We start from the raw sequence: 21,053 nt of genomic DNA, 5'->3' as shown, positions 1-21,053 counted from the left end.
TAAGGAAACAATCCCATTTACCATTGCATTCAAAAGAATAAAAGCCCTAGGAATAAACCTACCTAAGGAGGCAAAAGAACTGTACTCTGAAAACTATTAGACACTGATGAAGGAAATTGAAGATCGCACAGATGGAAAAATATACTATGTTCTTGGATTGGAAGAATCAATATTGTCAAAATGACTATATTACCAAGGCAATCTACAGATTCAATGCAATCCCTATCAAATTACCCATGGAATTTTTCACAGAACTAGAACCAAAAATTTTACAATTTGTATGGAAACACAAAAGACCCCAAATAGCCAAAGCAATCCCAAGAAGGAAAAATGAAGCTGAAGGAATCAGGCTCCCTGACTTCTGACTATACTACAAAGCTACAGTCATCAAAACAGTATGGTACTGGCACAAAAACAGAAATATAGATCAATGGAACAGGATAGAAAGTTCAGAAATAAATCCATGTGCCTATGGTCAATTCATCTACGACAAAGGAGGCAACAACAGAATGGAGAAAAGACAGTCTCTTCAATAAGTGGTGCTGGGAAAACTGGACAGCTACATGTAAAAGAATGAAACTAGAACATTCTCTAACACCATACACAAAAATAAACTCAAAATGAATTAAAGACCTAAATGTAAGACTGGATAATATAGGGAATTACCTGGCAGTTCAGTTGTTAGGACTGTGTGCTCTCACTACTGAGGGCCCGGGTTTGATCCTTCATCAGGGAACTAAGATCCCACAAGCTGCGTGGCACAGCCAAAAAATAAATAAATTAAAAAAAAAGACTGGATACTATAAAGCTCTTAGAGGACAACATAAATCATATTTTCAAATTTGACATATTTATGTCAAAGGCAGGACACTCTTTGACATAAATCATAGCAATATCATTTTGGATCCACCTCCTATAGTAATGAAAAAAATAAATAAAAATAAACAAATTGGACCTAATTAAACTTAAAAGCTTTTGCATAGCAAAGGAAACCATAAACAAAACGAAAAGGCAACCCACATTATGAAAAAAAATCTTTGCAAATGATGCAACCAACAAGGGATTAATCTCCAAAATATACAAACGGCTCATGCAGTTCAATATCAAACAACCCAATCAAAAAAATGGGCAGAAGATCTAAATAGACATTTCTTCAAAGAAGACATACAGATGGCCAATAAGCACATGAAAAGATGCTCAACATCACTTATTATTAGAGAACTGCAAATCAAAACTACAATGAGGTATCACCTCACACTGGTTAGAATGGCCATCATCAAAAAGTGTACAAACAATAAATGCTGGAGAGGGTGTGGGAAAAAGGGAACCCTCCTACACTGTGGGTGGGAATGTAAACTGGTACAACCACTATGGAGAACAGTATGTTAAAAAACTAAAACAGAAATACCATATGATCCAGCAATCCCACTCCTGGACATACATCTGGAGAAAACCGTAGTTTGAAAAAGATATGGATACCCGAATGTTCATTGCAGCACTATTTAGAATAGCCAAGACACGGAAGCAATCTAAATGTCCACTGATAGGAATGGATAAAGATGTGGTACATATATACAATGGAATACTACTCAGCCATAAAAAAAGAATGAAATAATGTCATTTGCAGCAACATGGATGGACCTAGAGATGATCATACTAAGTGAAGTAAATCAGACAGAGAAAGACAAATATTGTATGATATCACTTATATGTGGAATCTAAAAAACTGATACAAAGGAACTTATTTACAAAACAAAAACAGATTCACAGACTCTGAAAAGCAACTTATAGTTACCAATGGGGACGTGTGGAAGGGAGGGATAAATTAGGAAGTTGGGATTAACATATACACACTACTATATATAAAATAGATAACCAACAAGGACCTACTGTATAGCACAGAGAACTGTACTCAATATTCTGTAATAACGTATATGAGAAAAGAATCTGAAAAAGAATGGATATATGTATATGTATAACTGAATCACTTTGCTGTACACCTAAAACACAACATTGTAGATCAACTATAAAATAAAAATTTAATTAAAAAAATAGAAAAAATAAAACGAAAACTTTTTTAATTAAAGAAAAATAGGCAGAAGGCCTGGAGGATAGAAAAAATAACTGCTCATCTCCTTCTTCTTTCTAAAGTAAACTTATGCTCAATTTTTATGTTGTTACTTGGAACTGTAGCAAGTATGTTCCTCCAAAGGAACATCTCTGAGCAAGGAGTAGCTTGCTAGTGATCCTGAACATGCTATTTAATCTCTCATAAATAAGATGGGGATGAACATAACAACAATAACACCTACCTTGCAGGTGATTCTCCGACAGAATCAGAGTTAATGTACCTAAAATATCCTGCACTGTACTTAGAACACAGTAGCATAGTAAAAACACTCAGCAAATGGTAGTTATGATTTTAAATGTTAAACAAACTCATGCAATTATCAGCTTTTTTTTCTTAGAAGACTGCTAGAGAGATTTATTGTGTCCTCCAAGGCTATTCAGCAGATACTGGAGTTACAGCACAGTGAGTTTAATTCAAGAGAGAAATTCTGAACACAGAGTACTCAACTCCACAGGATTCCAAGACACAAATCAACCTGATCACTCTATCACAGTCGGCTTTATTATTACCTGCAAATGGCATGAAATAAAATATATATATAAGCATATGAAACAACTTTAATTACAAAAATAAAGTTTATTTAAATTCTATATATACACACACATACACATACACACATACAGAGTGCACCATACATTTACTTATTACATACAAATTCTGCTTCTCAACTACAAAGTTATGTATACAGTGTAAACAGTGGTAAGAATTCCTAAAAAGCCCCCACTGTACTTCTTTCATCCTACGTCTCATACTTCTTTTCCTCCCACAGTTGGACTGGGTCTTATAATCCACATGTACATTTATTATAGTATTTGTTTCCCCCTAAAAAGAGACTCTAAAAAGCTCTTATTAAACCAAGTATATCTAACAAGTACTGTTATCTTAGATCCAAGAATATGTAATATTTGAGATAAGTAAAAGGTTTTTATCTGTTTCGACTTCATCAGTGACACCTTATTCCATACATACAATTCCCTAGTCTTCCTATTACATTCCTAGTGATCTTGAAATGAAAACCAGGTCATGGCTATTGAACCTAGTCACCTTTTCTTTTTTTCTTTTTTCTTTTGGTCAGAAAGCCGAACATTGATAATGCATTTTTGTATTTGCCTCAAAGCAGTTTGCTGTGAATTAAGCCCAGCCTCCCAGCTCTCAGTCTTTATGGCTAAGATACATGCAGGTGAAAAGTAAAAGATTAACTCCATTACTTGTCTTCCTACCACATAACCATTTAAAATAAGTTTGCAAGGAACTAAGTGAATTACATAATTGTGCTGACATAAGAGTCCCAATCTGTCTTTCCTCTACTAAGCAACCTCCTTTTCTATGTATTTGAAAAACTAATGGCAATCGTAACAGGGCACTAAGAAATGGATGACTGACAACAATGATATATGTAGAAATGTAGCAAACATTTCTTTCAAATAAATATATGCTCAAGGTCTGTATTTAAAGAACTGTATTGAGAGGTAATATCTTTCTCACTACTGTATTCCAAACACCTATCACAGTGCCTGGTACATAGTAGGTGTTTAATATACAGTATTAAATACACAAATGAATAAATGGTGTGAAAAAAAGTGTATTCAACTCTATGCTGGTTCAATGGTTAATACTGTCCATTTCAGTTTGGGGGACAACTTACCAAAAAATGGTAACAGAAAATGACAGACCAATATAAAATTCTTGCAGGAATGATAATTTTGCATATCTACCAAAAAATTATTATCATATATTAAAAATGAAATACACGGATAATTCTGAAATTATCATGTCCATTTTTGGGTTAATAATAAGCCCTGAGACAGAAAATACTGGTCCATGCACAGCAGCTGCCCAAGCTGCTTTCCCAGCTGAGGGGCTTTATATAGAACAATAAGTATATAAAAGCTTCTGAGCCATTCCAATATTCCCGCTGTTCTGATATATGAGAGACAAATTGTAGGCAATATCTCTTCGTAAGTCTAACTGGTCAACTTCCATACCCTAGGGGGGAAAAATATATGAATGAGTTATATTTCAAACTGACAACCAGGACAATTTTATGGCAAATAAATAGTTTTGTAAGTGTTCAAAAAACTATTAAAATTCATAATACTAAAAAAAAATTATAAAACTAGACATATACCTTGGGTTTAAATTTTTATTAGGTAATGCTGATTCAGTTAATTGTTACAGTAACTGTATCATCAAATATTTTTAAATGTGTAACCAATAAGTTAAAGATAAAAGTTTCATCCGCAAGACATGGCAGAATGAACTGTAGATGAATTAGGATTTAAGAGTAAAAAAGTGAAACCATAAAAGAAAAATACCGTTGAAAAATACAATATAATCTTGGGTAGGAAAGGCCCTTCTAAGTATAACAGCAAAAGTAGAAACTGTAAAGAGAAAGATTGATATGACTTCATAAAAAATGTAAAACTTCTGCATGCAAAAAAAAAATCATAAAACAAATGACCAGATGGGAAAAAAATACCTGTACTATATAACAGAAAGTCATATAAAGAATAGGTCTAGGAGGGCATACACCAAATTGATTATAATGATTACCTTATGAGTGTTATTACCTTTTTTTCTACTTAAATAACAAAGCAACGAACTCAATGGAATAGATTAGATCTATGTTCCTAATCTTCCCCATGCAAAATTTTGTAGTCAACTGAAAAAACATCTGCAACAATGAAAAATGATACCTATAAAGCTTAAGGAGCAATACATAAAGTACTTAGGAAATGAAGAACACAAAAGTATATGTATTTCATCAGCATAACTGTAAGAATATGTATTCATTTGCTTAACGGCTAAAGTTGAACAAGGGTAATAGAAAACAGTTGTGAGGGAATGTGGGGATTATGAGTGCAACTTAAAAAAATTAACTGTGAAAACATACTTTCCTTCAGAAATTAAAAATCAGGCTTTAAACACAGACTATCATAGTATTGGCAACACTTCACCCTACATTACATTATCTTAAACAAAACTGCATTTATATTGGTCTTTCATTTTTATAAAGAAGTATGTTAGTTACACTTTTGAACTTGGAAATGAATAATGGCTACATTACTCAATATTCAGGCTTCCTGTCTACCATCTCACAACTGTTAACCACAGGGGCTATCTTAGGATAACTGAAATGGCCATAACCAGAAGTCATATATGGCCACATGGTTGCTGATCAGGTCATTAAGGCCAGGATATCAAAGAATTACTTGTTGCTGAACATAATTAAATAAGTGCATTCAATAAAGGGAAAATATATTTTAATATATAAGCTACAATTAATTTCACTGTCTGGACCACTACACTGAGCTAACTGCACTTATCTATAGATGAAATAAGGTGACTCCTCAGTTTTTAGAGTAAATCATACAATACCTCTACCATGAATGGAGGGAGCTCCAGGGCCTTCTGATAATAGTGGATTGCAAGGTGAATCAGCCCCAGTTGGTGAAGGCCACGGCCCAAATTGTAGAATGATTCCTGGCAAGGCCCACGTAGACTGAGGTATCGATTAAGAAAGGAAAAGCCCTACCAAAAAGAAAAAGATAAATAATTCAATAGTTCACTCATTTGACAGTATGTGCCAGGTACAGGAATACAAACATTTTTTTTCAGAAAGACAGTGCCACCCTAAAAGAATATATGCCTGTGGTGTAGTGTCATATCACAATATAGTCAATATCTCTTCTGAAGGTGTAAAAGAGAGATTTTTTTAAACTAAAGACAAAAGAATTCATAGAAAACAAAGCCAAATGTTACAACTAGCTGTTAAAGATCTGTAATCTATAAGCACACAGAATATATATTTTTATGGTTTCAAGTTGGCTTCTGTGGCATTAGAGGCCAGTAATATTTTAGGTTTGAGATACATGTCTAAAAGCTTGACCAAAATATAAAATCCAAGCCCTTATAATGACAATTCAGAAAGTTTCATCCTCATGAGCAAACTCACTTGAGCATATCTAACCTTTCTGGGTAAATGGTACCCTTTATATACCTCTCAGAACCTTAATAACCTGTTAACCTTAAAAAACTTGTTTTTTTTTCCCCCTCTGAAAACTTCTGACTCAATAGTTTTATGGAGAAACTGATTATTTCAGAGCCTAACTGTAATGATGCAGGCTCCCTGTGTGTCACAGTGTCCAAAAAGCAACTTGCTTCTTCACTTCTTTTTGTATTCACTTTCCCCTTTAATGCAGCTTCAACTTTTATCATGCACGGAAAGCTTCAAGTTGCAAGGTGCAAGTATCTGATGTAAGTAATTAAATAAATATATTACCTGAGTTAAGAGTAAGTCAACTAATTTGTACGTACAAAAATAAAATGCAAATTTCCTGGGTGATCTGCTATGTAATAAATGGCCACAAATTTTCCTTCATAAATTAATAATAAAAATTAAGGAATTCTTTAGAATTAATGCATTCTAGGAATAAAAATTATGCTCAGTAAACAAATCATACTTTCTGCACAATAAATGAACCCATTTGAGTACATGAATATGACCTCTACTCCACTGAAAAACATGGTTCTCTGTTAAGTAACAGCAGACAAACAATCTCAGAAATATCTTATCTTCTTATTTAAAAATGAGAAATTTAAGGACAAAAATCTGAGAGAGAACGTTTTCTTTCCTTTCCTAACTACTTAAAAAACAGGTATATACATGCATCAAATATATAAACATAAAAACTGAAATATAAGCAAAAGTGTTGAGGATACAGGGGTGTACAAGACAGGTAAGATCTCTGATCTCTTGGAGTTTATATTTTTACTAGAGGAGACAAGTTATGTAAAAAAGTAAACAAGAAAACAAAAAGGTAATTTCAAACTGCTTTACGAACTAAGAAGACTTTAAAAGAGCAAATTGTGGTGATGATGTAAGGAAACAGTCACACAGGCACGTATTCATACCTTATTGTATGTATATATTATTATATTTTTTTAATTAATTAAAAAATCTTAAGGACCTAGAAGGCTGGAAGCCTCTGAGGCTCCAGAATATAAGGAAGTCTGCACAGGGTTCCTTAAGATTCTGCCTGTGTCGTCTTCATTTATGATCTGGCTGCGCACCTTTTTCTACATGGTTGCATAAGTCTTAGCCAGGAGTACCCCTAGATGTTGGTCCATGAGTGCTGAACATAGGGATAGGTGTTGGGTACTCCCAACATGTGCGCTAAGCAGGTGCTACTTTTGAAGCAGAGTAACAAAAGCATTAAGTATATTCATTTTTAAAGAACATAAAATCAAGTAATGAGGAATCCAAATGAATTACCTGCACAATAAGAGCATGTCTCTTTAATACATACTTCTGAGATGCCATGTGAATAAAGGTTAGGCCTATACAGAGGCTGTAGAGAGGTTCATGGGGATGGCTGCGAAAGGCCTGCACATACTGTCCTGAAAAATGAACAGTGATGTCAGATGGTGGGACAAAAACATAGTTCCTTATTTCTTCAACACTTACTCTAATATATTTTAAGGTAAACAAACATTACTGTTACTTTAACATATGCAAGGAGTACATTCTAAAATATCAACCAGTGACCTTCCTGGTGGCACAGTGGTTAAGAATCTGCCTGCCAATGCAGGGGACACGGATTTGAGCCCTGGTCTGGGTAGATCCCGCATGTGACAGAGAACTAGGCCTGTGCACCATAACTACTGAGCCTGTGCTCTAGACCCCCTGAGCCACAACTACTGAGCCCGTGTGCCACAACTACTGAAGCCTGCGCACCTAGATCCCATGCTCAACAACAAAGAGAAGCCAACGCAATAAGAAGCCCGCACACTGCAGCGAAGAGCAGCTCCCGCTTGCTGCAACTAGAGAAAGCCTGCGCGCAGCAACGAAGATCCAACACGGGAAATAATTAATTAATTAATTAATTAAAATAAAAAAATATCAACCAGGTGCACATTAATTTGAATTTTAAAATAATATATAACATATAACAAAATTAGAAGGATTTACCCATGAGCATATCCTGACCATGAAGATTAAATAGGAGTATAAAAGTAACTTTTTTAAGGTACAGTTAAGACATTTCCATGTAGAACAGTACTTCCAAAATAAACAATGTATCAATTGTGATCATAAATATATCTTATGACCTTAAATCTTTTTAAAGCCAATGGGCGAATGTGTCTTTTGGTGAATTCTTTCATAAAATTAATTGAGACCTATCTTATAAATTCAAATGCGATGGATCATGGAGGTGAGAAAAAGAAACATAGTTTTGTTTTGTTTTTTAGGTTATGGGTATTATTTTCCCAAACATAGCAACTACTTTGTTTTTCCTGAGAAGAGCTAAATGCATCTAATAATAAAATAAGAATTCATGGTTTTGTGAATTCCATGTATTCTATATATATAATTGTCTCATGTCAAATGCCTAACTGTATGAGACAGAGGAATTTAAGCAAATTTTTCTTATAAATGTATGATCTCTAATTTATCATATAGATAAGAGAACTTCTATTCCAGAAGACACAGCACTGTAAAATCTCTTTAGCAGCACAGATGGTAGCCTGCCATTTGGACTTCCTATTTTTGTGTAGTGTAAAAGTTTCTAAATATAGGAAAATAAAATAAAATCTCTATTTTATATTTTCTTAATATTAAACTAACAATTCCAAAAAAGCATACACAATGAAGGAAAGTTTCAGTGTCTGATGTTCAAGATTACTGGCTAAACAACTATAAAAACAGCAGCCATACACAAAGAAACATGAAAGTATTAAACAGCCAAAATCACAGTATATTCAGAAGTGAACTTGGCAACACTAGCTTTCAGGCAGCAGGAGATACATGTCTCACCTAAACTTTTGGTTAGGTATTTTTCTACTTGTGTGCTCCTGATCCCTTATTACAGAAATTTCCTATAAATGATTAAATTTTCCCTGAGTTTAATTAGAATTAGTAAGAGCTATGTAAATAAATCTTAATATAAAGACTTGTCTCCCACCAGTCAGAATGACCATCATCAAAAAAGTCTACAAGCAATAAATGCTGAAGAGGGTGTGGAGAAAAGGGAACCCTCCTACACTCTTGGTGCGAATGTAAATTGGTGCAGCCACTATGTAGAACAATATGGAGATTCCTTAAAAAACTAAAAATAGAACTACCATATGATCCAGCAATCCCACTCCCGGGCACGTATCTGGAGAAAACCATGTTTGGAAAGATACATGCACCCTAATGTTCACTGCAGCGCTGTTTACAATAGCCAAGACACGGAAGCAACCTGAATGTCCATCGACAGATGAATGGATAAAGATGTGGTACATATCAATGGAATATTACTCAGCCTTTAAAAAGAATGAAATAATGCCATTTGCAGCAACATGGATGGACCCAGAGATTATCATACTAAGTAAGTCAGACACAGAAAGACAAATATCATATGATATTGTTTATATGTGGAATCTAAAAAAAAAAAAAGATACAAATGAACGTATTTACAAAACAGAAACAGACTCACAGACTTTGAAAACAAACTTATGGTACCAAAGCAGAAATTGAGACTTTGGGATTGACATATACACACTACTATATTTGAAACAGATACCCAACATGGACCTACTGTATAGCACAGGGAACTCTACTCAATATTCTGTAATAGGGGACTTCCCTGGTGGTCCAGTGGTAAAGAATCCGCCTTCCAATGCAGGGAGCGTGGGTTCGATCCCTGGTCAGGGAACTAAGATCCCACACATGCTGTTGGGCAAATAAGCCCACGCGCCACAACCACTGAGCTCGCACACCTCAATGAGACAGCCTGTGTGCCACAAACTACAGAGCCCACATGCCCTGGAGCCTATGCACCACAACTAGAGAGAAGCCCACACACCACAACGCAGAGCCCATGTGCCGCAGCTAAGACCGAATGCAGCCAAAAAAAGAAAAATAAATAAATAAAACAAAGAAATATTTAAAAAAATATTCTGTAATAACCTAAATGGGAAAAAAATTTGAAAAAGAAGAGATATATGTATATGTAAATAAGTAAGTAAATAAATAAATAAAGGAAAAAAAAAAAAAAAGACTTGTCTCCTAAAGCAGGCATCCCCAACCCGTCCATGGCCCGTTAGGACCCGGGCCACACAGCAGGAGGTGAGCGGCAGGCGATCAAGTGAAGCTTCATCTGTATTTACAGCCACTCCCCATTGCTCCCATTGCTGCCTGAGCTCCATCTCCTGTCAAATCAGTGGCAGCATTAGATTCTCATAGGAGCGCGAACCCTACTGTGAACTGTGCATGTGAGGGGCCTAGGTTGCATGCTCCTTATGAGAATATAATCGCTGACGATCTGAGGTGGAGCTGAGGTAGTGATGCTAGCGCTGGGGAGCGGCTGCAAATACTGATTATCATTAGCAGAGAGGTTTGACTACACAGAGACCATAATAAATCAACTGATGCAGACTCATATCAAAACTCTATCAGTGCGTGGCAAGCAAAAACAAGCTCAGGGTTCCCACTGATTCTGCATTATGGTGATTTGTATAATTATTTCATTATACATCACAATGTATTAATGATAGAAATAAAGTGCACAATAATTGTAATGTACTGGAATCATCCCAAAACCATCCCCACCCCCACCCCCCTCGACCCAACCCCACCCCTGGTCCGTGGGAAAACTGTCCTCTGAAACTGGTCCCTGGTGCCAAAAAGGTTCAGGACCACAGTCCTAAAGGAGTGAACTATCAGCAAATCTTAAGTTCCTCTTTGTTACTATAGCAAATTAAAATCAGGTAGCAAAGCATCCATAATTAATGAAAATTATTTTGAGAACGAACAAGCCTCAGCAGGGAGAGTTGTTGAGCTTTAAAGTCCTACTTTCGGACTTCCCTGGTGGCGCAGTGGTTCAGAATCCACCTGCCAATGCAGGGGACACAGGTTTGAGTCCTGGTCCGGGAAGATCCCACGTGCTGCAGAGCAACTAAGCCTGTGTGCCACAACTACCGAGCCTGTGCTCTAGAGCCTGTGAGCCACAACTACTGAGCCCGCGTGCCACAACTACTGAAGCCTGTGCTCCACAACAAAGAGAAGCCACTGCAATGAGAAGCCCATGCACCGCAACAAAGAGTAGTCCCCGTTTGCTGCAACTAGAGAAAGCCCACATGCAGCAACGAAGACCCAACGCAGCCAAAATTAATTAATTAAAAAAAACATTCAAAAAAACAAAGTCCTGCTTTAAAGACCTACTTTAACCTTTTGAAACCAAAGCATCATAAGAAAAATAAATATTAATTATTATAGTTACTGAGAACACTTATAGCCACTTACTATATGTGCCAGGCAGTATTTTAAGTACTTTATATTAACTCATTTAATTTCCACAATAATCTACAAGGTAGGTCCAATTATTATCTCCATTTCAGAGATAAAGAAACCAAGGCAGAGGGAAAGAGACAAAGTCATATGCCAGGACACTCACCAAGTGCATGCTTAAAACTACCAGATACGAATGCATTGTGTCCATTCAAGACACACAGGGCATGATTATCTGGGTTTTTCAGCATTAAACGGAGACAAAAGCGGTGATGTCGTACATCTTGGGAATGCATGGTAACTTGATTGAAAATGTTCCAGAGCTGGGGTTTATTGACATTTTCCATTACCATTATCCTAAAATTGCAGAAAGAGGGTGAGGGTAAAAAATAATGTAAAAAGAAAAATCTTCCTGATTTTTAAGACTGAAACCTTTCAGTGCTGTCTCACCAACACTGAAATGCACTGCCCCCAACAAGGGGGATGTAGTGCTTCTAAATCTTGTTTCTGCTTTTCAACAAAACTTTTAAACCACAAAACAGAATCAAGAGGTTTAAGTTTCACCTTTTCTCTCCCAGCCCACTCTCATAGCTGCAGAACAATGAACACTGCATAATAATAATGTATATCAGACATTGTTAAAAGGTGTTACATACGACAACTCACTTAACTCTCACAGTAATCCTATAAGGTGGTAATATTATGATGCCTGTTTTATCACAATAAATGGGGAGACTGAGGCACAAGAGGTTAAGTAAATGGGAATGCATGCTCTCATATACTGCTTCTGAGAATCACCAATGAACAAATTAATCTGTAAGTGACAAGAGTTAAAATAAAACAGCTTATTAAATCCTGGACATGAGAAACTACGTCAAAGTAAATATACATGCTCCATCAAAGAATCTAATTAAAATAATTTATTGGAAAATCACCTGATATAGTTATATGCCTTTCTGAAATTTTTGTCCAGAATTGCAGCAGAGAGACCAAAGTATTCTAGCTCTTTGCGTTTTGGCCTGTCCTCATAAAATGAGTAATATTCCAATGAAGAATCCACAAGTAACTCAGCCTCCTGAAATCGGGATAGGTCACATAAGGAGTATATGGCCTTCAAAAGAAGGTTCCACCAGTCATCTTTTGTCAAAACACTCGTGAGTACAGCAAATATTGCTAAAATGAGACCAATGAAAATCAGTTAGGACACTGCACTTCCAGAAATAGGAGTATTAGAAAGAAAATTCACATGACCAATTTTATGGTTAAATTTAATAACCATGGCCCTATGGGACTGAATTCTTGCCAACATTCTTCTGACAATGATGAGGAGGAGGGAGCTGCTTGTTTCCACTCCCTCAACATGACCCCCCTCTGCTCTGCCTGCCTAACAACCTGCAGTCCTAGGTAATTCTCATTTCTGATTGTAAAGTCCAGCTATTTCATTTGTGTTTCTCAGTGCTAGCTAGAATATATGCTCCTCCAGAGCGAGTGTGCTTTCCATGATTGAGGTCAGATATGGGATTCTACACCTACAAGGCTTTCAAATATTTGCTAATCAAAGGACTTCAAATTCATACTTAACAAATCTTCTCTTCCTTATTTGTCTGTAAGAAACCTCCCTTTATAGCCCTTGAAAAATACCAAAAGCCATAAAATTTTTTTTACTGTCTTTGATCCAGTAATTCTCTTCCTGGGAATCTATCCTAAACAACTAGTCAGAAATATGGATAAATCTATAGGCATGAGGATACTCACCATGGTATTATTTAGAAAAGAAAATTATCAAAAGCAACCATATAATCAAAAAATAATATGGAAATGATTAAATTATGGAACTGCTATCCAATGGAATATTACACACTCCTTAAATATAACAGCTACAAAGAGAACAGAACATGAGAAAATGTTGAGTGAAAAAAATCAGTACAAAGATGCATGTAACATAAAGAGCTGTAGATAATCCTACCATGATGCACTGGTGTAATGTGATCCCCACCATGATGAAACTAACTGACAAAACAAAAACCTTATGAGCTTAAGAAAAACCAACAATGGACCTGAAATGAGGAAATACTGAAAGAGAAAACAGCCTGGGTCAGATACAGAGAAAAATATGTTAAGGAAACACAGTCCAAAATAATGTGTGCAGAGGCAGAAGCCACTGGGATAAGCCCAGAATCAATAAACTGGAGAGATGGCAGGGCTCTGAGGCTAGATTGTGAGCAGTTGAGCCCACCCTCCTATCCTCTGACTCTCTTCCCCCGCGACATCTTTCTTATGTCCTTATATTGTGCTTAACAGAGATTCAGTTCTTCTGGATTCTAAAACCCTGTCCATTGCATACTGCCATGTCAGTAAACAATGATTTAATTAGTATCTGTGGACCTGATTAACAATGAAAAAATTTTCTGCTAGATTGATATCTCTAGTTTACAGCCTAGGTCTCTTCCAAAGTTCTCCAATAACCTCACCCAACATACTTGATCCCTTTTCAGCTAAAAATAGATGGCTTGCAAAGTCACATGACTTGAGATTGGGTCAAAGCAACTTATTTTCAGACTTTTTATGACTATTGCTACATTTGTCAAAAATAAGTTTAACAAAGAATGGAATATATGTAATTGAAGTGACTAGACAAATAAAGCAATCTGTATTATCATCTAATCATCACAAATTTCTTAAAATAGGGTATATTTTCCTCTTAAAAAGTCAAAATTAAAAGATTGTTTTAGTTTTTTCACAGAAGGATCTAAGCAGATGCCTGCCTTTTAATTTTTTTAAACTGAAGTATTTACGTATAGCCTTTCTTTCTTTTTTAAAAACACCAAAAGAGTTTATTTTACCTGAGGGATCTAGATTAGGAAATATCATTTTATTCCAAAAGGGTATATTTTCAATTAGATTATTGTCAAGTATTACTTCATGAGTTTTTTTTTCCAACTCAGCCAAGTTTTGTGCAACAAAGCAAATGAAGGTAATTACCTTTTGCATCACAATTTGCTGACTCTTGGTCATTGTTGTCTGATATTTTGTCTCTTGACACTTTAATAAGGTAGAGATGCCTCTCTCCAGATTTGGAACTAGATATCAAACAGACTTGGGCTCTATTCATTGCTACCTGAATTAAAGATGATAAATGAGATTTTTTAGTCACATAATTTTTTAGAGAAAATCTATGGGAAACAAGTGTCACAGGTGTGCCTGAAAGCTTCTTTAGTAAGGCAAAAAAAAAGACAGTCATTGTGTATATAAACGCCTAGAAGAGAATGAATAGACTTATTTTTCCTTAACAAAGCAATCTGGGTCACATTACTCACCTTGGTAAGGAAAAAGAAAGCAATTCATATTAAGTTTATAACACACACACACACACACACAGAGCCACCTCCCTGCAAAAAAGCCAGACTCAGAAAGGATGTCATGTCCGGAAAACATTTTTGCAAAGTGAACAATTTTGGCACAAAGCAGTGTCTACAGAGCCAATAACTGATACCATGATGGTTCTCATTTTTCTAAATATGTACTAGCAAAGATTTTACTGTACAATCTATAGTAAAGTTTACACTTTCATGTAGAACTTTCAATTATATACCATTAATCTCTAAGTCTTCTTTTATCTGACTTTCACTTTAAAAAGTTTGAGTTTAACAGAGTAAAAGAGAGTTACGAAATGGCTATAATCTATGTTTAAACCAAATTCTAAACATTTAAAAAGTCAACAAGGCTAATATAAAGAAAGATCATTACCTACCCTTAAAAGCATGGCTAACATGGTAAGCAAGGTATCCACATAACCATACATTTTGCCTTGTGAAAACAATAGAGTAGAACGTTGAAGCAGCAACTTCAGTTCCTAAGTAAATAAGCACATGATAATAAGTGTGACAAGATTCCTTTGTTGTAAATTGTTTTGTTTGCATAGAAAAGTTTTGTCTTAGAAACCAAACCTTAAGAACATTTGCTTTATGATCTCTCACAATAATTAAAATCCAATGTTTTAGAAACTATAAATTATAACATTAACAATTATAATGTTAAGTTGCTGTAACTTAAGACTCAAAATCACTTTTTCAAGAACACTGAATTTAATACACTAAAATAAAACTTGGATATAAGCTGTAGGGACATCCTTAACAGAGGAAAAAGTTCTAAAACATAATCCACCAAGAAAAACTTCTTTCTATGTTACATGGCCTACCTGCTGTGCTGCGTTTGCATCTTGTGCTAAAGTATCTGGATCATACATTGGTTCCAGAGCTTCCAGAGCTTTCTCAGGACGGCCCAGCTGCTGCTGAAGGGTGGAAAGTGAAATTCTTGCATCCAAATGGAGGGGGGCCAGATCAACCACTTTGCCATAGCTTTCGGCAGCACGCTCCATATAGCCTAAGGCCTTTAAGCATTCTAAAATGATATTAAAATAAAGCATTAATATGAACTACAGATTTGTAAGCAGGCCAAAATTATTTCTCCATTTTAAAAGAAATTATAGCAATACAAATTATAACAAGAAAGAAATATATGCATACTTCCAGTACTTTAAAACAATTATCCCTTTTAATCTCTATCTATGCTACAAGGATGTAATCAGTATATATTTATATATATATATATATATATATACACACACACACACACACACACAATTTGGTATTCTGCTTTATTCACTTACTATTATGCTTTCAACATTTTCCCATGCCTTCACTGGCATTCTGATTATAATATTCAATTAAATTGCTTATTCACTTAACCATATTATTTGACATTTAGGTTATCCCAAATTTTTACTCTAATAAATAACACCACAGTAAATATCTTCATGTATATAAGCCAGAGTTCACAAACTGGCAGACCAGTTTAACCTACAGATATGCTTTGTTAGGCCACAGTGCTGTTAAAAACAGTGAATTGTCTACATTCTTAAAAGCTAGGATTTTTTATGAAATCCAAGTTACTGGATTCTTTTGAAAAATCTGGATTTGGCAACAGCGAGTCCCTTCATTCCCACTTGGTGCATCAGCCATGCTGAGAAACAGCAGTACCCTTCAGACGGGCGTCTCCAGTTCTCACCCTGCCCTGGGCCTCTCACTTACCTACTTTATTCACTTTTGTTACGTGCCAGGCTCCTGAGTTTTGTGATCTCCAATATAAACCACCTCCCCTCACCTCACTCAATTATTTCCTCAGGATAAGTTCTCAGAAGTGAGGCTACTGGGCCTTATTACTCACACTTTATGCCAATCAATCATTAAGTCCTATCATTTGAACTTGAATTCCTAGTAAGCATTTCTTCTTTCCACCCTAATAGCCACAGCACTCACTAATCTAAGCCCTTTCACCTCTTTCCTTTTCACTGCAATGATCTCCTATAAGATGGTATTTTGCCTCCAATTGTTTTCTCAAACCTCAGATTTCTCAAATATCTCCTGATCACTATCTTTAGGTTAAACTTTGGTAATAAAGACTACTAAATGTGGATGGATCATCATGATGGAATTTCTCATTATTTTTCACTTCTCACTTTAAAAGATATTTTATTATGTTACAAGCAGTAAATTCCTCTAATGATCGTTCTTATCTACTGTTCCAAATTATTTTATGATTTTTAGATGATTCTGAGGTTTTACCTTCCACTCATCTCAAGCTACACAGGCTCAACATGGAAAAAGCATTTATCAGTATCATGATCATAATTAAAGAGGATTTTAAAATGTCCACTGTTAGTAACAGGAGCAGTATAAATACCACAGCCTTATGGAAGGCGATAAAAACTTCAATTCCCGGCTCATGTCTTTAAAATTCAAAACCTACAAATAATGTAACTTTTTATGATGGTATTACATTTGTATTCATGTTCACTCATCCAAATAGTAACGTGCTATCTTAATCATTAAGTGCTCTCTTTGCCATTTCATATCTGTGATATGTGTCAAAATATCCCAGAATATCAATCAATGCTACTCTAGTTATAGAGGATTTTCTGCCATTATGTAATATTTTAAGAAAATATTAAAACTTTCTGCCATCATGCAATATTGGAAACAAAGACTATTCAAACTTTAATGCATCTCTTATGTTGATTCAATAGGAAATCCTATGAGAATATTTTTGGCTTTCATACATTTCTGTAAGAGATTTAGTTGTTTTTCCCAAGCTGCTTTTCCTACTCTAAATGATTTATTTCAGATTACTGTGGATTTAGATGCAATGAAATAAAATGACATATAAAATCCAATCTTGAGCATATTTTCAGCTCAAAGAACATTGAAAATATATTAACTTTTTTTCCCTCAAAATAACATTAAATATAAATCCTTAAAAGCTCTTCAAAAATTAGATTGCATCCCAAGTCTGACAATCTATTACTAGAAACCAGAGCCTGTGGTTAAGACAGGTAAAAGACAGGTATTTAAGGTATTTTTAACAGGGATATGTTAGTCTTTCTACTTCACTCTGGTACCATTAAGTGAATCATTCCTCCAATATATTAGTGAGGGAAAATCACTTAGCGGTAAACCAAGACAACTTAAAATACTGACTTTCAAAAAACTGCCCTGAAACCAGAAATACTTTCACTAAGACATTAACATTTTATAATAATTATTACCATCTTGGGGAAATAAGTTCTTGCCTGCTTATGTGATTAAAACTTCTCCTTCCTACAAAAAAGTATTACCTGCATGCCGAAGCCAAACCACTGCGAGGTTATATCTTTCAGAGCAGACTAGCGCACTAAGGAGGGGAAGTGCAGAATTATATTCACCAACATCCAGAAAAGCTTCAGCAACATCGAGATAGAGGTCTCCCATGTCTTCGGGATTCTGTTCCACGAGTGTTGTCAAGAGAGGCTAGACCCCAACAATTAACAGCCGGAAGTCAAACAGTCATTACAAATACGCTCATCTACTTATCTCTCTCTTTTTAACATATATACAAGTTATCTGAGGCAAATCTAAGAGGAGAAAGGCTTAATAAAAACAGCTTTAAATAATCACTTTTTAAATTCATTTCTGAGTCTCTATTAAAAAGAATTCATACTGCCGTCATTCGCTCATTCAGCACACTGCTTCCGAAGGCCTGTTACAAGACAGGCATTGCAGGAGCTAGGGCAACACTGACCTGCTGTGCTCTTCCTCTGGCAAGTCAATAACGCCCAGGCCTCAGGGCCTCTGTGTTTGCTGATTTTCTGGAAAGCTGTTCCCTCCGGTACCTGCCTGGCTTACTTCATCACTTCCTTCATGTCATTATTCAAATGTCACTTTTCAGGGGAGGCTCTTCTTGACCAATTTAATAAAATTGTAACTCCTCCCACCCCCAGTATTCCCTATTCTTCTCTGATTTTTCTCCAGAGCACTGATCACCAACTAACATCCTATATTTTATGTATTTATTTTATTATCTAATCCCATTAAAACAAAAGATCCATGAGGACAGGGATTTGTATATTATATTCAACACTTTATCCTAAGGTCTGCAAAGTAGATGCCCAATACATTTTTTTATTCAATGAAATACTTAGTCCAAAGTCGGCAAAAGAGAACAGTTGTCAGTAACTGCCAATTGTCTAAAAGGCCCAATCCCACATTCTGATCTCTGGATTATTCTCATTTTAAAAGAACAACAAATTATCATAAGCCCATTTCCAAACACCTAGCTTTTAAAAGACATTCACACAAAATAATCTGATGTTTACTGTGACTTCCTGGTTATTAATATGAAATCTAAGGTCAACTTAAAATTTCTTGTTATCTAAACATTGTAGATTTGATCTAAAGTATCTTAAGTACAAATCTTAATGTTACTTACATTAAGTGGTTCAAGGATGTTGAGATGTACAAGGCAGACCATCAACTTCACTGTGATATCTATTGGCACACCATCCGGTATAGTACAGGAAACATTCTCACCAGCTGTGGATTAGACAGACAGACAAAAATTTCCTATATGTAATCTTAAAAAGTGGGGCAAATGAAGCAAACTGTACCTTCTATGCAAGATCTCATTTACTTCACTCAAAGCAAATGATTCTACAGTCAATTCTAAGTTTGGCCAACTCTAGTTCTAGGTTCTTACACCTCTTTCGGTCTGTCCTTTGGTAGCAATTATCCTTCCTATTCTTTTCCTAATACCTTAACCGCTTACTGAAAACCTACATAAACTCCCACACCTTCTATCAAAACTACAAAGTACTAAAAAACAAAAGTGACAAATATGGATACATGAACTTTCTCTTTTTCTTCTTGAATCCAAAAGCCTCTTTTTAGTCTTCACTACAAAGAGGCTGAGAAAGGGATAAAGTAAAATAGTGTGCTTAAGTCTGAAGTAGCATTTTATGCCCATGCTTATGTTTCAAGTCGAATTTTTTCAGTGCTTAAGTTTGAAATAAATTAGTAGAGAGCATTTTAGGCCCTTTTTGGAAAGTAAACTGCTTCAGTTCTAAAGGTTTTTGATAAGTTGCTCGGTAATTCATTCGTTTTTTCACATAGCACTATCAGGACCCTGGGTCAATGACAAATGCCAAGTTCAAATGGATGTATTGAGAAATAAAAGGGACTGAAAACACTTTTTTTTTTTTTTTTTAAAGATTACCTGTGAGTGAATACTCACAAGAAAAAGATACGGAATCTGTTACGAAAATTGCTCCTTGGGAAAACCTGTTATGAGAACACTAACTATCAATTTCAAAATGCCGCATTATGAACAAGAGAGGATTACGCACACTCTCCTATGCAGAGGAAACTACAACTTTTATTCTCTTCTGAAGTGCCTTCTTCTGTAGTTTTTTTTTCCAGCACAATTCCAGAAAAATCTGTAATTACCTATAAGAATGGGGGAAGAAAAGGAAATAATACGATAGGTATGTATGAAAAACCTTTTCACAATGCAAAGACTTGTAGTTAATTCAAATAATCCTTACAAAACATAAATAGGCTATAAAAAGCAACAGTATGTCTCTTTAAAATAGGGAACCACTGTGAAACATTAACATTTTTATATCATATTAACTAACGCTTAACTGAAAATACATAATTTCTCTATATCAAACCAATCTAATTTTCCCAACAGATTAAGAAATGAATCATAGCAATCAGTCTGGCTGCTGAGTTCTGCTACCCTGAAAGACAGACATATCTAGTACCTATGATAACGGCAATAGCTTTTATTATATGGCAACTACATTTTATATTTCATACAGGACTATTATAAAATCTAAATGTGCCCATACAGACTTTAAATATATAATTTAAAATATAAGTAATTTAATATATATAACTAAAATGGGGAATTGTCAATTTGTAAGAATTTCTAGAACACAGAAACGTGTTCAAAACCTAACAGAGAAACACATAAGTGTTCCTACCTCCAAAGCTTTGTCATATTGTTTATTAGAAATGTATAGTTCAGCTGCAATGTTAACATCTTCCATGGAGACTAGGCCCTGGTGCTTTGAGAAAGCTTCTTCAATTATGTTAATAGCTGAAATAACATCATTGGCTTCATAGTAACTCCTAAAAAAATAATGGCAAAATGGATGAGAGCTTATTTAATTCAGATTATAAAATTCATTTTCTTACACAGACCCTCTAACTATTAACTATGATTTTCACCTTCTTAAAGTTTGGGAGGAGGAAAAAAACTCTTCTTTAAAAT

The 21,053-nt window shown here is 35.2% G+C and overlaps 1 protein-coding gene across 5 annotated transcripts in view; it reads right to left on the bottom strand.

Annotated features, from left to right (window-relative positions):
• Positions 1–2,501: 2,501 nt before the first annotated feature.
• The window catches only part of GTF3C3 (general transcription factor IIIC subunit 3), a 30,690-nt gene continuing 12,138 nt past the window's right edge, over positions 2,502–21,053 (bottom strand). For 3 of the 5 annotated variants that reach the window (XM_029226048.1, XM_029226050.1, XM_029226051.1), the window contains exons 7-18: positions 20,764–20,911; positions 20,122–20,221; positions 19,209–19,312; positions 18,079–18,250; positions 15,604–15,806; positions 15,157–15,258; positions 14,388–14,523; positions 12,341–12,578; positions 11,572–11,762; positions 7,407–7,531; positions 5,510–5,662; positions 2,502–4,117 (exon numbers count right to left, since the gene is read on the bottom strand). In XM_029226048.1, coding sequence (XP_029081881.1) covers positions 3,995–4,117; positions 5,510–5,662; positions 7,407–7,531; positions 11,572–11,762; positions 12,341–12,578; positions 14,388–14,523; positions 15,157–15,258; positions 15,604–15,806; positions 18,079–18,250; positions 19,209–19,312; positions 20,122–20,221; positions 20,764–20,911 — 1,795 coding nt within the window. In that variant the 3' untranslated portion in view covers positions 2,502–3,994. Of the gene's footprint in view, positions 4,118–5,509; positions 5,663–7,406; positions 7,532–11,571; positions 11,763–12,340; positions 12,579–14,387; positions 14,524–15,156; positions 15,259–15,603; positions 15,807–18,078; positions 18,251–19,208; positions 19,313–20,121; positions 20,222–20,763; positions 20,912–21,053 lie in introns of those variants that run through there. The other 2 variants (XM_029226049.1, XR_003794028.1) reach the window with 2 other exon arrangements.

The sequence above is a fragment of the Monodon monoceros genome, unplaced genomic scaffold (genome assembly GCF_005190385.1).
Source record: "Monodon monoceros isolate NGI ecotype Baffin Bay Population unplaced genomic scaffold, NGI_Narwhal_1 Super_Scaffold_16, whole genome shotgun sequence".
NCBI classification, from domain to species: Eukaryota; Metazoa; Chordata; class Mammalia; order Artiodactyla; family Monodontidae; genus Monodon; species Monodon monoceros.
The sequence above is the reverse complement of the archived record's forward strand: the minus strand, read 5'-3'. Positions and strand labels throughout refer to the sequence as shown.